Source organism: Chlorocebus sabaeus, chromosome 1 (genome assembly GCF_047675955.1).
Source record: "Chlorocebus sabaeus isolate Y175 chromosome 1, mChlSab1.0.hap1, whole genome shotgun sequence".
Lineage (NCBI taxonomy): Eukaryota > Metazoa > Chordata > Mammalia > Primates > Cercopithecidae > Chlorocebus > Chlorocebus sabaeus.
The window spans coordinates 18,527,129-18,542,196 of record NC_132904.1 but is presented as its reverse complement, the minus strand read 5'-3'; the positions used below and the strand labels follow the sequence as shown (position 1 = coordinate 18,542,196).

At 42.3% G+C, this 15,068-nt stretch overlaps 1 protein-coding gene across 22 annotated transcripts in view; it reads left to right on the top strand.

Moving 5' to 3' along the window:
• ATG13 (autophagy related 13) overlaps positions 1-15,068 on the top strand; it is a 59,498-nt gene that overhangs the window by 23,443 nt on the left and 20,987 nt on the right. For all 22 annotated transcript variants that reach the window (XR_012093231.1, XR_012093229.1, XR_012093230.1 and 19 more), the window contains 5 exons: positions 4,949-5,030; positions 6,011-6,091; positions 6,549-6,668; positions 10,486-10,532; positions 11,533-11,673. Coding sequence is in view for 19 of the 22 variants with exons in the window: in XM_037999427.2 (XP_037855355.1) it covers positions 4,962-5,030; positions 6,011-6,091; positions 6,549-6,668; positions 10,486-10,532; positions 11,533-11,673 (458 nt within the window). In the remaining 3 variants the exon portion in view is untranslated. The remainder of the gene's footprint in view (positions 1-4,948; positions 5,031-6,010; positions 6,092-6,548; positions 6,669-10,485; positions 10,533-11,532; positions 11,674-15,068) is intronic.

Sequence of the window (15,068 nt, the reverse complement as noted above, 5' to 3'; positions counted from 1 at the left end):
GGTTAATTATATTTCTGTCCAGAATTCTTGTTAATCTTCTAAGAATGGCTTCATAGCCCTTGTCTGTTAGTATATTCAGTCTCTTTTTAAAAAATGAAAAATAGGTCAGGCGCAGTGACTCATGCCTGTAATCCCAGATGGTCAGGAGATCGAGACCATCCTGGCAAACACAGTGAAACCCCATCTCTACTAAAAATACAAAAAAAAATAGCCGGGCATGGTGGCGGGCGCCTGAGGCTGAGGCCGGAGAATGGTGTGAACCCAGTGGGGCGGAGCTTGCGGCGAGCGGGGATCGCGCCACTGCACTCCAGCCTGGGTGACAGAGCGAGACTCCGTCTCAAAAATAAATAAATAAATAAAAATAAATTAAAAATAGGTTCCATCAGAATGGCAAGCCACCTCTGGGAGAAGATATTTGCAGTATGTATATCCAACGAAGTACTTGTATCCAGAATATATGTTTAAAACTCCAGTAAGAAAAAGAAAACACAATGGTAAAAATGGGCAAAAGGCTTAAACTAGCACTTCACAAAAGAGGATATCTTAGCTGTAGCCTGTGATTCCAGCTACTTGGAGGCCGAGGCAGGAGGATTGCCTGAGCCTGGTTGATTGAGGCCGCAGTGAGCTATGATCATGCCACTGCACTCCAGCCTAGGCAACAGAGCAATATTTTGTCTCACAAAATTAAAAAATACAATAATAAAATAGGATATCCAAATTGCTAATAAGCATATGTAAAGGTGCTAATAGGGGAAATTTCAGTTATCAGGGAAATGCAGATTAGATGAGATACTACCAGATACTACTATCTTTACCAGAATGGCTGAAATTAAAGAATAACTATTACCAAGTGGTATATAAATTTATAGCAGCTGGAGCACTCAAACACTGCTGCTGGGACTGTGAACTGGTACAGATACTTTAAACCTTTCTGGCAGTGTCTATTTAAGCTAAACATATGTACCGTATACTCAGTGACCCACCATTAACATTCCTGGCTTTGCCTCTGATAGCAGTGAATGTTTACATCCACCAAAAGACATATACGAGAATATGATAGCTAAAAACAGGAAACAACCCAAATGTTTATGATCAGTAGAATGTTATTTATTTGTTTGTTTATTTAAGACGGAGTCTTGCTCCATTGCCCAGGCTGGAGTACAGTGGTGTGATCTTGGCTCACTGCAACTTCTGTCTCCTGGTTCAAGCAGTTCTCTGCCTCAGCCTACTATGTAGCTGGGATTACAGGTGCCCACCACCACACCCAGCAAATTTTTGTGTTTTTAGTAGAGAAGGGGTTTCACTGTCTTGGCCAGGCTGGTCTTGAACTCCTGACCGCGTGATCCACCCGCCTCGGCCTCCGAAAGTGCTGGGATTACAGGCGTGAGCCACTGTGCCCGGCCTAGAATTTATTTTTAATATTATGTTATATTCATGAGAGAGGGTGCTATGAAGCAATGAAAAAGAATAAGCTGCTGCTATATCCAACAGTGTAGATGAATTGTATTACAGACATAATGTTGAATAAAAGCCACACACAAGAGAGTTAATATTATTGATTATATTTGTAAGAAATTTAAAACAACCCAAACTAATCTGTGGTGACAGAGATCAGTAATTATTTCCTTTTGGTGGATTTATAGACTGAGAGGGGTGTAATGGAGCCTTCTAGAATATTGGGTATGTTCTATAACTGTATCTGGATTGTGGTTATATGGGTGTATACATATAAAAATATTTATTGACCTGTACACCCAAGATTTGTGCATTTCAATGCATCTAAGTTATACCTGAATTTTTTTTTCTTTTTTTTTTTTTTTGAGACAGAGTTTTACTCCTGTTGCCCAGGCTGGAGTGCAGTGGAGCAGCCATGGCTCACTACAGCCTTGACCTCCAGGGCTCAGGCCTTTCTCCCACATCACCATCCTGAGTAGATGGGACTACAGGCATGCGCCACTATGCCTGGCTAAATTTTTTTGTATTTTAAGTAGAGACAGGTTGTGCCATGTTGTCCAGGCTAGTCTCCAACTCCTGGTCTAAAGTGATCCACCTGCCTCAACCTCCCAAACTGTTGGGATTACAGGTGTACGCCACCGTCCCCGGCCAAAAAAGAATTTAATGTGTACCCATTATTTCCTCTTTCAGTTCTCCTTTTCTTTATTCTTTTTTTTTGTTGTTGTTGTTGTTGTTGTTGTTGTTGAGACGGAGTCTTGCTCAGTCGCCCAGGCTGGAGTGCAGTGGCGCGATCTCAGCTCACCACAAGCTCCGCCTCCCGGGTTCACGCCATTCTCCTGCCTCAGCCTCCCGAGTAGCTGGGACTACAGGCGCCCGCCACCTCGCCCGGCTAGTTTTTTGTATTTTTTAGTAGAGACAGGGTTTCACCGTGTTAGCCAGGATGGTCTCGATCTCCTGACCTCGTGATCCGCCCGTCTCGGCCTCCCAAAGTGCTGGGATTACAGGCTTGAGCCAGCGCGCCCGGCCTTCTTTATTCTTTTCCTTAAAATCTTTTCCCAATCTGGCTTCCCTGTTTTTGTTAAATGAAACTCTAGCCTCTCAGTTATCCACGTTTAAAACTCTGCCACTCCTTTATCCTGTTTCTTAAGTTGGTCATTAAATCTTACTAACTCTTCCTTGTTTTTTTATTTTTTGGGTTTTTTTTTTTTTTTTTTTTTTTTTTTGAGTTGAAGTCTCACTCTGCCACCCAGGCTGGAATGCAGTGGTGCAGTCTGGGCCCACTGCGACCTCTGCCTCCTGGGTTCAAGCAATTCTCTTGCCTTAGCCTCCCGAGTAGCTGGTGTTACAGGCGTGTGTGCCACCACACCCAGCTAATTTTTGCATTTTTAGTAGAGACGAGGTTTCACCGTGTTGGCTAGGCTGATCTCAAACTCCCAACCTCAAGTGATCCACCCACCTCGGCCTCCCAAAGTGCTGGGATTACAGGCGTGAGCCACCACCCCTGGCCTTCAGCTTCTCTAAAATATTGCCCAATCATGCCTGTGCTAGAGTTTTGGCCTTGATCACAATCCTTAATTAAAATTGCCAAGGACTTAACTGATTTCCCCACTTTTCATACTCAAAAGTGTTCTGCATTATGCCTGTAAAGCTGTGTAATTTTTTTTTTTTTTTTTTTTTTTGAGACAGAGTCTGGCTCTGTTGCCCAGGCTGGAGTGCAGTGGCGTGATCTTGGCTCACTGCAAGTTCCGCCTCCCGGGTTCACGCCATTCTTCTGCGTCAGCCTCCTGAGTAGCTGGGACTACAGGCGCCCACCACCACGCCCTGTTAATTTTTTGTATTTTTAGTAGAGTCGGGGTTTCACCGTGTTAGTCAGGATGGTCTGGATCTCCTGACCTCGTGATCCACCCGCCTCAGCCTCCCAAAGTGCTGGGATTACAGGCGTGAGCCACCGTGCCCGGCCAAAGCTGTCTTTCTAAAGCAACATTCAGGATGTTGTTACCACTCTGATTGTGTCACTTCCTCTTGTCAAAAGCCTTGGGTGAGCTCCCCTGTCTCCTACACTAGGTGCAGATCTGGCTTCTAGATGCTGATTATATTCAAGATGCTCATGGTCTGGCCCCAACACTGTATTACTTCCTGTGAACAAAAGTTCTCTGCAAAGGAATTTGGGGGAAAGAGACTTTATCCCAGTGAACAGTTTGCAAACTGGCAGAACAAAGGGAGGGTGCAGGTTTTATAGTGCCTAGGTTCAGAGTCAGGTCTGCTTATGCAAAGGAAGGATTGAAACTTGCTTAGTTCTGGTTGGTCAGCATAGCCGAGTTCTGATTGGTTGATACAGCTGAGCCCTGAGCCAGAAAGGGTTAGTTTCCAAGCCCAAAACCAGAAGTCTCTCAGACATTTGTTTCAAACGGCTGATTGAGGGAGTTCAGGGGTTGGGGGTTGGGGGTTCTTGCCCAATTTAGCTTGGAATCAACAGCTCCAACACGTTCGGCTTGATTATAAAAAGGGAGGTCCTGTACTACTTTTATACATATTTTTGAGAACAAAGCGTACATAACTACTTGGTCCACCAGCTATGGCCGTCTTGTTCTGTTTTAAACATGGCACCCCTCAGCTGCGGGAATCCATTTTATCTGCTGGCCCAGGACGTCCATTAACATTTTCCATCTATACTCAATCCTTTGGAAAACTGGAATACTTATTATTTCTAAACCTAATTTGCTCTCTGTTGTTTATGCCTCTTTGTTCATGCTTGTCTCTCTCTAAATGCATCCTTTCTATCAAATCATCTCAAATCATGTCAACCTGGGAGGGCCCCCCTTTTTTTGTTTTAAATATGAGATGGGGGTCTCACCATGTTGGTCTTGCCCAAGCTGGTCCAAATTCCATGGCTCAAGCAATTCTCCTGCCTTGGCCTCCCAATGTGTTGGGATTACAGGCATGACCCATAGCGGCCAGCCAGGAAGGACATTTATGGTGTGTTTCATGAAATCCATGAATCCCCTTGAAATTATATGCAAACATTCCTGTATGTATATATTTTTCTGGAGAAAGGGCTTTTGTCAATAGATTCTCAAAAGCCCATAACTCCCCAAAGTTAAATTGATTTAGTGACCTTTGAAGGAAGATAAATTAACTCATGTGAGTTCAGCAAAGTTTATGTCTCATTAAAATGTAGTCCTAAATCTGCTGGATGATGAAATAATTTTGAATGGATAATTATATTTAAAGCTCGAAGTTTCAGAATCAGGTAAAATGTTCTCATTCATTTTTTAGGTTCCTAGATGTAACTCTTTGTGAAATCTATTTTCCTCAAGAGATAGTATCTCAGTGTTTTTCACATTGGTATCTTTAGTTAAAGGAAATTTTTTTTCCTCCCACTCCCACATGATTATTCCTAGGCTAGTAGACAATACCATCTCTGTATGCTTTGATGTATCAATGCCTTTTTAAAGATATTAGTCATGTTTTTTTCACTTTTTTTTTTTTTTAGATTCCTATAGGCAATGGAAACTGATCTCAATTCCCAGGACAGAAAGGATCTGGACAAGTTTATTAAATTTTTTGCCCTCAAGGTAATATGTCCATTCTCGTGAGCCCAGAAGTGTTAGAAATAACTTCCGTGCTTCTGCCTTTTGCGAACAACTCTCTTTGGAAAGTAGCATAACAGCTTGCAGCTTGCCCATTTTAAGGGATACTTCTGTCTGTTGTCAACCAAACTGTGAGGTATGGGGGCGGTATTGGGGGTGTAGCTAAAATGTAGCTTCCAATTTTCTACAGCTACTTGTTCAAAAAAAAATTTTTTTTTTTTTTGTAAGACTGCAGAAATGTCAAATTGTTATGCCAGGTTATTGGCACAGTATGTTCCCTTTGGGTGGGAACAAAGACCGTCAGCTGGAATGGGCAGCATTTCGGACATCTTTCCTTAAGTTTCAACTAATCCTGAAATGTTCAAATTTTATGTATTGTTCCCTTCCTGGTAAATGGGGAATTAAAATTGAATTTTGAATCCCATATTTTCCTAAATCTAAAAATCATTTCCACCTATGTCACTCCTCTCAACCATTGCCATGCTAGAACAATCCATGTAGTTGATTTTAGTTGTGAAATTATGTGGAAGACTTTTGCCATATGGGCCAAATGGTATGAATAATTGTGGAATTTTTGTTTTAAATCTACCATGGGGTTGTAAGTTTGTGACAGTGAATATTTAAAACCACAGTTGGACTCGTTTCTTTATGAACATCAAACCACTATGCTCAGCTTTCCTTCTGCCGTATGAGAATATTACAGTTTCCAAGCCTCAACCTGTAATTCCTTTCATTGGTTGACACTATACCTTCAGGAATGTTTATAAAGTTGTTTTTTGTATGTAATGTTTTTTCTATCTGTTCTCAAAAATTAAAACTATACTGTTTCCCAAAGTATACTTATGGTTAATTGGCATCGTTTAAACCCTGTATTGGGAGGATTTTAACCCTGATCAGGAGCCAGATTAGTTTGTTAAGACTTTTCATCATTTTGGGATTTCTTTTTTTTTTTTTTTTTCCCCCAGACTGTCCAAGTGATTGTCCAGGCTCGTCTTGGTGAAAAGATTTGCACTCGTTCATCATCTTCTCCAACGGGTTCAGATTGGGTAAAATTCTATTATTTACTAAGATATACTGTAGTGTTTGTCACAAGGAATGAATGTAAAGTTCTCAAGTGCAATAATAATAAGTAATACCATTTATATTATTATAAATAACATTAAAATATCTAATTCTATTTGATCCATTTACTTGAAAAGGATATTCTTATTGTATGTTAATCCTGAATTTATTTGGTTCTTAACTTTCTGCTATGATAGATGAAAAGCTTAGTCCTTGGAAGACAAAAATTGTATCTTGGCCAATTTTTGTAATGATAATTACCTTTTTCAACTTGAGATTTGTGGCTTTGATGCAGTATTATCCCTTATGGGAAAGGGAGAAGTGAATGAATTGTCTTCCTTAATCAGCCACAGCAATACTTGTGTTACCCAACATACACTAATTTCTGTTTTCATAATGTTCCTGTGAGTGTTTCATGCAAAAGTCCCTTTTGTTTTCCAGTTCAACTTAGCAATCAAAGACATCCCAGAGGTTACACATGAAGCAAAGAAGGCACTGGCAGGGCAGCTGCCTGCGGTCGGGAGGTCTATGTGTGTGGAGATTTCACTTAAGACTTCTGAGGTAAGGCTATGGCCAGGTTGGTGTCTTCATTTAGCACTCAAGGCTCTTCCTCTGAGTCGAATTCATTTCTCAGTCTTATTCCTGCCCTTTCCTCTCTGATGTGCTTATCATTCTCTCAGGGGGTCATGGGTTTTTTTTGTTCGTTTGCTTGATTGTTTGTTTTTGAGACTGAGTCTCAGTCTATTGCCCAGGCTGGAGTGCAGTGGAGCAATCTCGGCTCACTGCAGCCTCTGCCTCCCGGGTTCAAGTGATTCTCCTGCCTCAGCCTCCTGAGTAGCTGGGATTACAGGTACATGCACCACGCCTGGCTAATTTTTGTATTTTTAGTAGAGATGAGGTTTCACCATGTTGGTCAGGCTGGTCTCGAATTCCTGACCTTGTGATTCGCCTGCCTTGGCCTCCCAAAGTGCTGGGATTACAAGAGTGAGCCACCGCGCCCGCCCTGTTTTTTGTTTTTCTTTTATTTTATTTTTTGATACAGAGTTTCACTCTTGTTGCCCAGGCTGGAGTGCAGTGGCACGATCTTGACTCGCTGCAGCCTTCACTTCCTGGATTCAAGCAATTCTCCTGCTTCAGCCTCCCAAGTGACTTGGATTACAGGCACCTGCCACCATGCCTGGCTAATTTTTGTATTTTTACTAGAGTCAGAATTTCGCCATTTTGACCAGACTGGTCTTGAACTCCTGACCTCAGGTGACCCGCCCACTTTCTGCCTCCTAAAGTGCTGGGATTACAGGTGTGAGCCACTGTGCCCGGCCTGTTTTGTTTTTTGAGACAGGGTCTTGCTCAGTTACCCAGGCTGGAGTAAGTGGCAAAATCATGGCTCATTGCAGCCTCAACCTCCTAGGCTCAAATAATCCTCCCACCTCAGCTTCCTGAGTAGCTGAGACTATAGGCATGCACCACCATGCCCAGCTAGTTTTTGTATTTTTTGTGGAGATGGGGGTTCACCATGTTGCCCAGGCTGGTCTCAAACTCCTGAGCTCAAGCAATCTGCCTGCCTCAGTCTCTCAGAGTGCTGGGATTACAGGGATCATGGTTTTTGAACTTATTATTCCAACCACTTGATGTAGGCTCTTTACCCTCTTGTTCACATGACATACTTTTGCTCGTCCTTCAAGACTCACGTGCTCTAGAAAGTTTCCCCCTTTTAGTGGGAGATATAACTGCAGTCTTTACTTAGAATTCCTATGGTGCTTTGTTTATATTTGTTTCTACAGTGTGACTTGCTGGGTGGTGGTGGTGGTAGTTGCTTTTGGGGTTGTTTTGTTTTTTGTTGTTTTTTTTTTTTGAGACAGAGTCTTGCTCTGTTTCCCAGCTTGGAGTGCAGTGGCATGATCTCAGCTCACTGCAACCTCCACCTCCCGTGTTAAAGCAATTCTCGTGCCTCAGCTTCCCGAGTAGCTGGGGTTACAGGTGTGTGCCACCATGCCCGGCTATTTTTTGTATTTTTTGTAGAGACAGGGTTTTACTATGTTGGCCAGGCTGGTCTCGAACTCCTGACTTCAGGTGATCCACCTGCCTGGGCCTCCCAAAGTGCTAAGATTACAGGCCTGAGCCACCATGCCCAGCCTGCTACTGTTTTGAGACTGGGTCTCACTCTGTAACCCAGGCTGGAGTTCAGTGGTGCAGTCATGGCTTACTGCAGCCTCAAATTCCTAGGTTCAAGGGATCCTCCCACCTCAGCCTTTGCGAGTAGCTGGGAGTACAGGCATGCACCACCACACACGGCTAATGTTTAAAAAAAAAATAAAAAATTTTGTAGAGACAGGGTCTCCCTGTACTGCCCGGGCTGGAGTGCAGTTCTGCTTATAGCTCACTGCAGCTTCAAACTCCTGGCCTCAGCTGATCCTCCTGCCTCACACTCCCGAAGTGCCAGGATTATAGGAGTGAGCCACTTTGCCCAGCCAGTATTATGAGTTTTAAAAATGTGTTTGCTTGCCTTATTTCACATTAGGATTGATGCAGATACTGTTTCAATGTATTTTCACTAATAGATTGTAAGGCTGTATGGTATAATTAAAGGTAAATAGAATTTGGAGCTACACAGACCCAAGTTCAATCCCAGCCAAGTGACTGTAGCTAAATTACTTAACCCCACCCCCATAGCACTTTTTTTTTTTCTGCTCTATTGCCCAGGCTGGAGTGTAGTGGTGCGATCTTGGCTCACTACAACCTTCCCCTCCCTGGTTCAAGCAATTCTCCTACCTCAGCCTCCCGAGTAGCTGGGATTACAGGCACCCGCCACCACACCCAGCTAATTTTTGTATTTTAAGTAGAGACGGGGTTTCACCATGTTGGCGAGGATGGTCTCTATCTCTTAACCTCGTGATTCGCCCACCTCTGCCTCCCAGAGTGCTGAGATTACAGGCATGAGCCACCACGCCCAGTTAATTTTTGTATTTTTAGTAGAAACGGGGGTTTCACCATATTGGTCAGGCTGGTCTTGAACTCCTGACCTCAGATGGTCCACCTGCCTTGGCCTCCAAAAGTGCTGGGTTTACAGGCGTGAGCCACTGTGCCCGGCCCTAAAAGATTTTTAACTAAAGAACTTGTTAAGGTAACAAGCTTTCCTAAACTGTGGTTATCACCTAAAAGTATTCCTCCTGGAATTGGAGGGAAAGGCTCCCCCTCATTTGAAATGTGTTCGCTTTTCTGAAGAGCAGTTTGGAAATACATATCAAAAGTCTTAAAAGCATGTATACTCACTCTTTGACCCAGCAATTCTTTTTTTTTTTTTTTTTTTTTTTTTGACATGAAGTCTTGCTCTGTCACCAGACTGGAGTGCAGTGGCGTGGCCTTGGCTCACTGCAATCTCTGCCTTACGAGTTCAAGTGATTGCCCTGCCTCAGCCTCCCTAGTAGCTGGGATTACAGGCATGTGCCACCACACCTGGCTAATTTTTTGTATTTTAGTAGAGATGGGGTTTCACCATGTTGGCCAGGATGGCCTTGATCTCCTGACCTCATGGTCTGTTGGCCTCGGCCTCCCAAAGTGCTGGGATTATGAGCGTGAACCACCATGCCCGGCTCAGCAGTTGTAGTTCTGAAAATTTTCCCAAAGAAATTAATTGAGTTTGTTGGAAAAGTTTAGTCTCAAGGTTGTTTATCACTAATGTTTGCAGTAATGAAAATTAGAAACAACCTTTATGTTCAAACTCAGATGAAGATACAAAAACCAAGACTAAAGAAACAACCTTGGCCGGGTGCTATGGCTCATGCCTGTCATCCCAGCACTTTGGGAGTTCGAGGCGGGTGCATCACGAGGTCAGGAGATCAAGACCATCCTGGCTAACACGTGAAACCCCGTCTCTACTAAAAATACAAAAAATTAGCCAGCTGTGGTGGCGGGTGCCTGTAGTCCCAGCTACTTGGGAGGCTGAGGCGGGAGAATGGCATGAACCTGGGAGACGGAGCTTGCAGTGACCCCAGATTACACCACTGTACTCCAGCCTGGGCGACAGAGTGAGACTCTGTCTTAAAAAAAAAAAGAAACAACCTTTATGTCCAAGAATTGGAGGACTGGTTGGATAAAATGATAGTCCTATAGTGGGATACTGCGGAACCATTTTAAATGATTTAGAATTTTTAATTTTAGGGAAAATTCCATGAAGTATTTATTAAGAAAAAGCAAGTCCTCAAAGTAGTATATAGACTGTGATTGCCCTTTTAGTTAGAGAAGAGGCTGGTTCGATTATAAGTTGATATCCCTTTTTTTCTTTTTGCTTATCTATACCTTTTAATATTTTTATAGTGACTGTAATGCTTTGAAATTAAAAATTTTTAAAACAAATGTTTTAAATTTGTCCTTTCTACAGGGAGATTCCATGGAGCTGGAAATATGGTGTCTTGAAATGAACGAAAAGTAAGTGCTGCATCTTAGGGTCCTTGGTTGTGGTTGCTGAGGATAAATCAGATGACATCATGTGAAAAGCAGGGCTTTGTTTTCAGAGTCAGGGAGGGCATTCTGACCACTTAACAAAGCCAATAGGTCTGTGCTACAATTTGCTTCATGCTTGGCTTCCAGCCTAGACACAGAGATGACCTTCAGAGGGAACGTCAGTCCAGAGAGACTCAGATACTACGGGGAAAGGAGTAGCAGAGAAAGCTGAAAAGGCTTTGTTGTTTTCCCAGAGTACAGCTAGTTCTCTGATTAAATCCCTTGCGAGCTCTTGTAATATGACTACTCTGTTTTGTCTGTTTTCTGTGTGGCAGCCATCCAATAAGATTTCCCCTCCCTGCTCCTTTTTACAGACTGTATGGGTCATGGATTGGAAATACATGTTATTTCTTTCCCCCGTTTTCTTCTTTCAAGGCAGATTAGCTTACCTCCTGTCTGAAGCTTCAGTTTTCAACAAGAGTATATAGGAAAATTGAGGAAATATCAATACATCAAAAGAAAAATCTTAGTGATAAGTATATGTGGGGACATTAATTTTCTTTATTGAATAAATGCAATTGCCAGGTTATGGCCCAAAATTTTAGAGCCAAGCTGACTTTTCCCAGACTTCTGTTAGATTATCAAGATAGAAAGGGCGACAGCTCATAGGATAGTACGTGTTTGCGCCTTCAGTGTATATAATTGCAGTATTTATTTATTTATATGTTTTCAGATGTGCTGCTTTATTTCTAAAAAAATAAAGTACTTTGAAGCTAGAAAAAAATACATTGGGTGCCTTTTGGTGCTCATTTCCCTGTGTCTTGTACATGAGAAAGTAAGACATTGACTTAACCTCAATCATCTGTTGATAAAGGTGTAATTAGAGTTCTCTGGTTAGTTCAGAGCATGTCTTAATAATAAATTTGGTCTTGTGTAGTTCCAGTGCTTAATAGGAGAATGCTGACCGTGTCTTTGTGCCTGGCAGGTGTGATAAAGAAATCAAAGTTTCCTACACGGTGTACAACAGACTGTCATTGCTGCTGAAGTCTCTTCTTGCTATAACTAGGGTGACACCAGCCTATAGGCTCTCCAGAAAACAAGGGCATGAATATGTCATATTATACAGGTAAACAGCATAGATGGTCATCTTGATTCACTCATCAGTCTCCTCACTTTGCACGTTGTCTAGCATTTAGATATTATGTGATGATGTTTCGGACAGTTGGTTGGTTTGTTGGATTATTGATGCTGTCGCTTTCATGTGATTGGTATCCAGCCTTCCTTATGAACCTTACCTTTCCAAAACCACCAGGTTTATCATCCTTTTCTATATGCACAATCATGATTCCTGTGGAATGGATGTTGAGGTCCTAGTGATAAACATCTTAGAGCTAGGGAAGGAAGTCAAGACTTAATTTAATTAATTTATTTATTTATTTTTGAGACGGAGTCTCGCTCCATTGCCCAGGCTAGAGTGCAATGGCACGATCTTGGCTCACTGCAGCCTCTGCCTCCCCAATTCAAGCTATTCTCCTGCCTCAGCCTCCTGAGTAGCTGGGACTACAGGCACCCACCACCATGCCCAGCTAATTTTGGTATTTTTAGTAGAGACGGGGTTTCACCATATTGGCCAGGCTGGTCTCGAACTCCTTACCTTGTGATCCGCCTTCCTCAGCTTCCCAAAGTGCTGGGATTACAGGCGTGAGCCATAGCGCCCAGCCTGGAAGTCAAGACTTTAAAAAAACAGTCTATACTGGGAAGATTCCACAGTTTTCTGTATTCCAGGGTTAAATTAAAACTTTGTCTAACAAACTGCTAACTCAGTTTAAGTTGTTAATTAGTTGTCTGGATATAAAGAACTGGTCAACAGAGTATTTTCTTTGGAGCATTTCACTTCAGCATATTTATTGAGTGCCTTTTTAGTGCAAGCATTGTGCTAGGAGCACTGAAGAACTGTACAGAGTCCCAGCACTAGAGGTGGTTCTAATGTAGTGCGGGAAACAGTTTGATACATGTATAATTATTTTTAAAAAGCAGGATTTGAAAACTCCAAACCAGAATCAGGAAAAAAGGGTACTGAGAGAATATAGAAAGATAAAGTTTGTTCTGGTTGGTAAACAGTGCAGGTCTTATGGAGGAAGTGGCATTCAAGCTGGCCCATTAGGGAAAGAGAATTTGAGCTGGGAGAAGTAAGGGAGAATAATTATTCCAGATGGAGAGTTCAGCAGCTAGCAAGGCACAGAAGTGGAGGGCAGGGTAAGAGCTCTGCTCAGATTGTCAGATGAACCAGAGTGGTGGAGTAGAGGGTATGTAGCAAAGTGTGAGAGAAGAGCTTGGAATGCTGGGGTCCCAAATCTACTAAAGATGCCTTTCTTTTGTACTTAGTGATGAGCCGTTGGTTTTAGCCTTTGCCTTACATGTATAGTGCTGATTTTTAGACAAATAGTATAGTAAGACGGGACCAAAGGAGGAGAGACTTAACTAGTTCTGTTGAAACAATTCAGTACCAGAGAATACTTGTCATTTCCTTTAACTTTCTTAGCAATATCCTAGCAAGCCTAACCGTGTCTACTTTTCTAGGCCTTTAATAAATTTTTGTTGTCTTCTCTCTAGTCTTCTTCTGGTTTCAAGTTGTTGTATTTGAAAATTGCTAGACTTTTATTCAGATTTACTAGAAAGATACCCTACTAAAATCATCGGCTTAGTTACCTAGGACTGCTAGTCCTTTTCATACCGGTGTTTAAAGTGTTCCTTTATCATGTATCTCTGGAGTAATCATTATTGCTCACAGGGACTGGGCACACGCCTGTAATCCCAGCTCTTTGAGAGGCTGAGGTGGGTGGTCACTTGAGGATAAGAGTTCGAGACAAGCCTGGCCAACATAATGAAACACTGTCTCTACCAAAAATACAAAAAATTAGCTGGGCAGGGTGGCACGCTCCTGTAATCCCAGTTACTTGGGGGCTGAGGCACAAGAATCGCTTGAACCCAGGAGGCAGAGGTTGCAGGGAACCAAGATCACACCACTGCACTCCAGCCTGGGTGACAGAGCAATACTGTATCTCAAAAAAACCCAAACTAGTACTTCTCACAAGATGTTGATCATTTAGGGGTGCTTTTGGATACAAATAAGTGTAGCTTAGATCTAGAGAGGTGGGTGATCTCAGAGGAGGTAGACTTGGCGTTTCCCCTTGCTTTTTATACTGTTGTTAGAAGGTTAACAGCCTGATACCATTAAAGAATAGTCTTGACCAGATGTAATGGCTCACGCCTGTATTCCCAGTACTTTGGAAGGCCAAGGCAGGAGGATCACCTGAAGTCAGGAGTTAGAGACCAGTCTGGGCAACATAGTGATTCCTTGTCTCTACTAAAAATTTAAAAAATTAGCCAAGTGTGGTGGTTCGCACCTGTAGTCCCAGCTACTCAGGAGGCTGAGGGAGGATTGCTTGGGTCCAGAAGGTCAAGGCTTCAGTGAGCCATGATCATACCACTGCACTCCAGCCTGGGTGACAGCAAGACCCTGTCTCAAAAAAATACACATAACCAAGAAAAGGTTTAGCAAATTTTAAGCACTGTATCAGCATTTACATGAATAGTGAATGCCTAAGTCTCAACTTTTCGTTAAAGGGTATTTATGTAGCAAGATTTCTTTTACCAACACTTTATTAACATTGTTCCTATATTACTTTATGGCAGGAGTCACTAAACTATGGTTAGCCGACCATCTGCTTGTTTTTATAAAGTTTTTTTAAGACACACCATCCCCTTTGTTTACATATTGTCTATGGCTACTTTTTGCAATACAACAGAAAGCTGAGTAGTTGTTATAGCCTATACGGCCCACAGTCTTAAAATATTTACTATTGGGTCCTTTACAGAAAGGTTTGCTGATCCATGCTTTTTAGTATCTTTTGTCTGTCTTTCTTTTGTGCTTTGTATTTCAGATATTTATATACATTTCATTTCTTTTTCTTTTTTTTTTTTTTTTTAAGGTGGAGTCTTGCTCTGTCACCTAGGCTGGAGTGCAGTGGCACGATCTTGGCTCACTGCAACTTCCACCTCCTGGGTTCAAGTGATTCTCGTGCCTCAGCCTTCCAAGTAGCTGGGATTATAGGCATGTACCACCACGCGTGGCTAATTTTTGTATTTTCAGTAGAGATGGCATTTCACCATGCTGGCCAGGCTGGTCTTGAACTCCTGACCTCAAGTGATCTGCTCACCTCAGCCTCCCAGAGTGCTGGGATTGCAGGCATGAGCCACCACGTCCGGCTACATTTCTTTTCTTTCATATAAGACTCTAGTCTGTAAGACCTAGGATTCAGATTTATCCTTATTTCATTCCTAACTTCTAACCATGAAGCTTCTTCATACATTGTTGGAGCTTAGTATTTGTTGAGTAAACCCATGTATATATTTTAATTTTTAACAGTATTACTTGAAAAATATAAAATAGATTTTAGGTATTTAGAATTCAAACTTTTTGCCAATATAGACTGGCCTGTCCAGGGAGAATCATAGGAA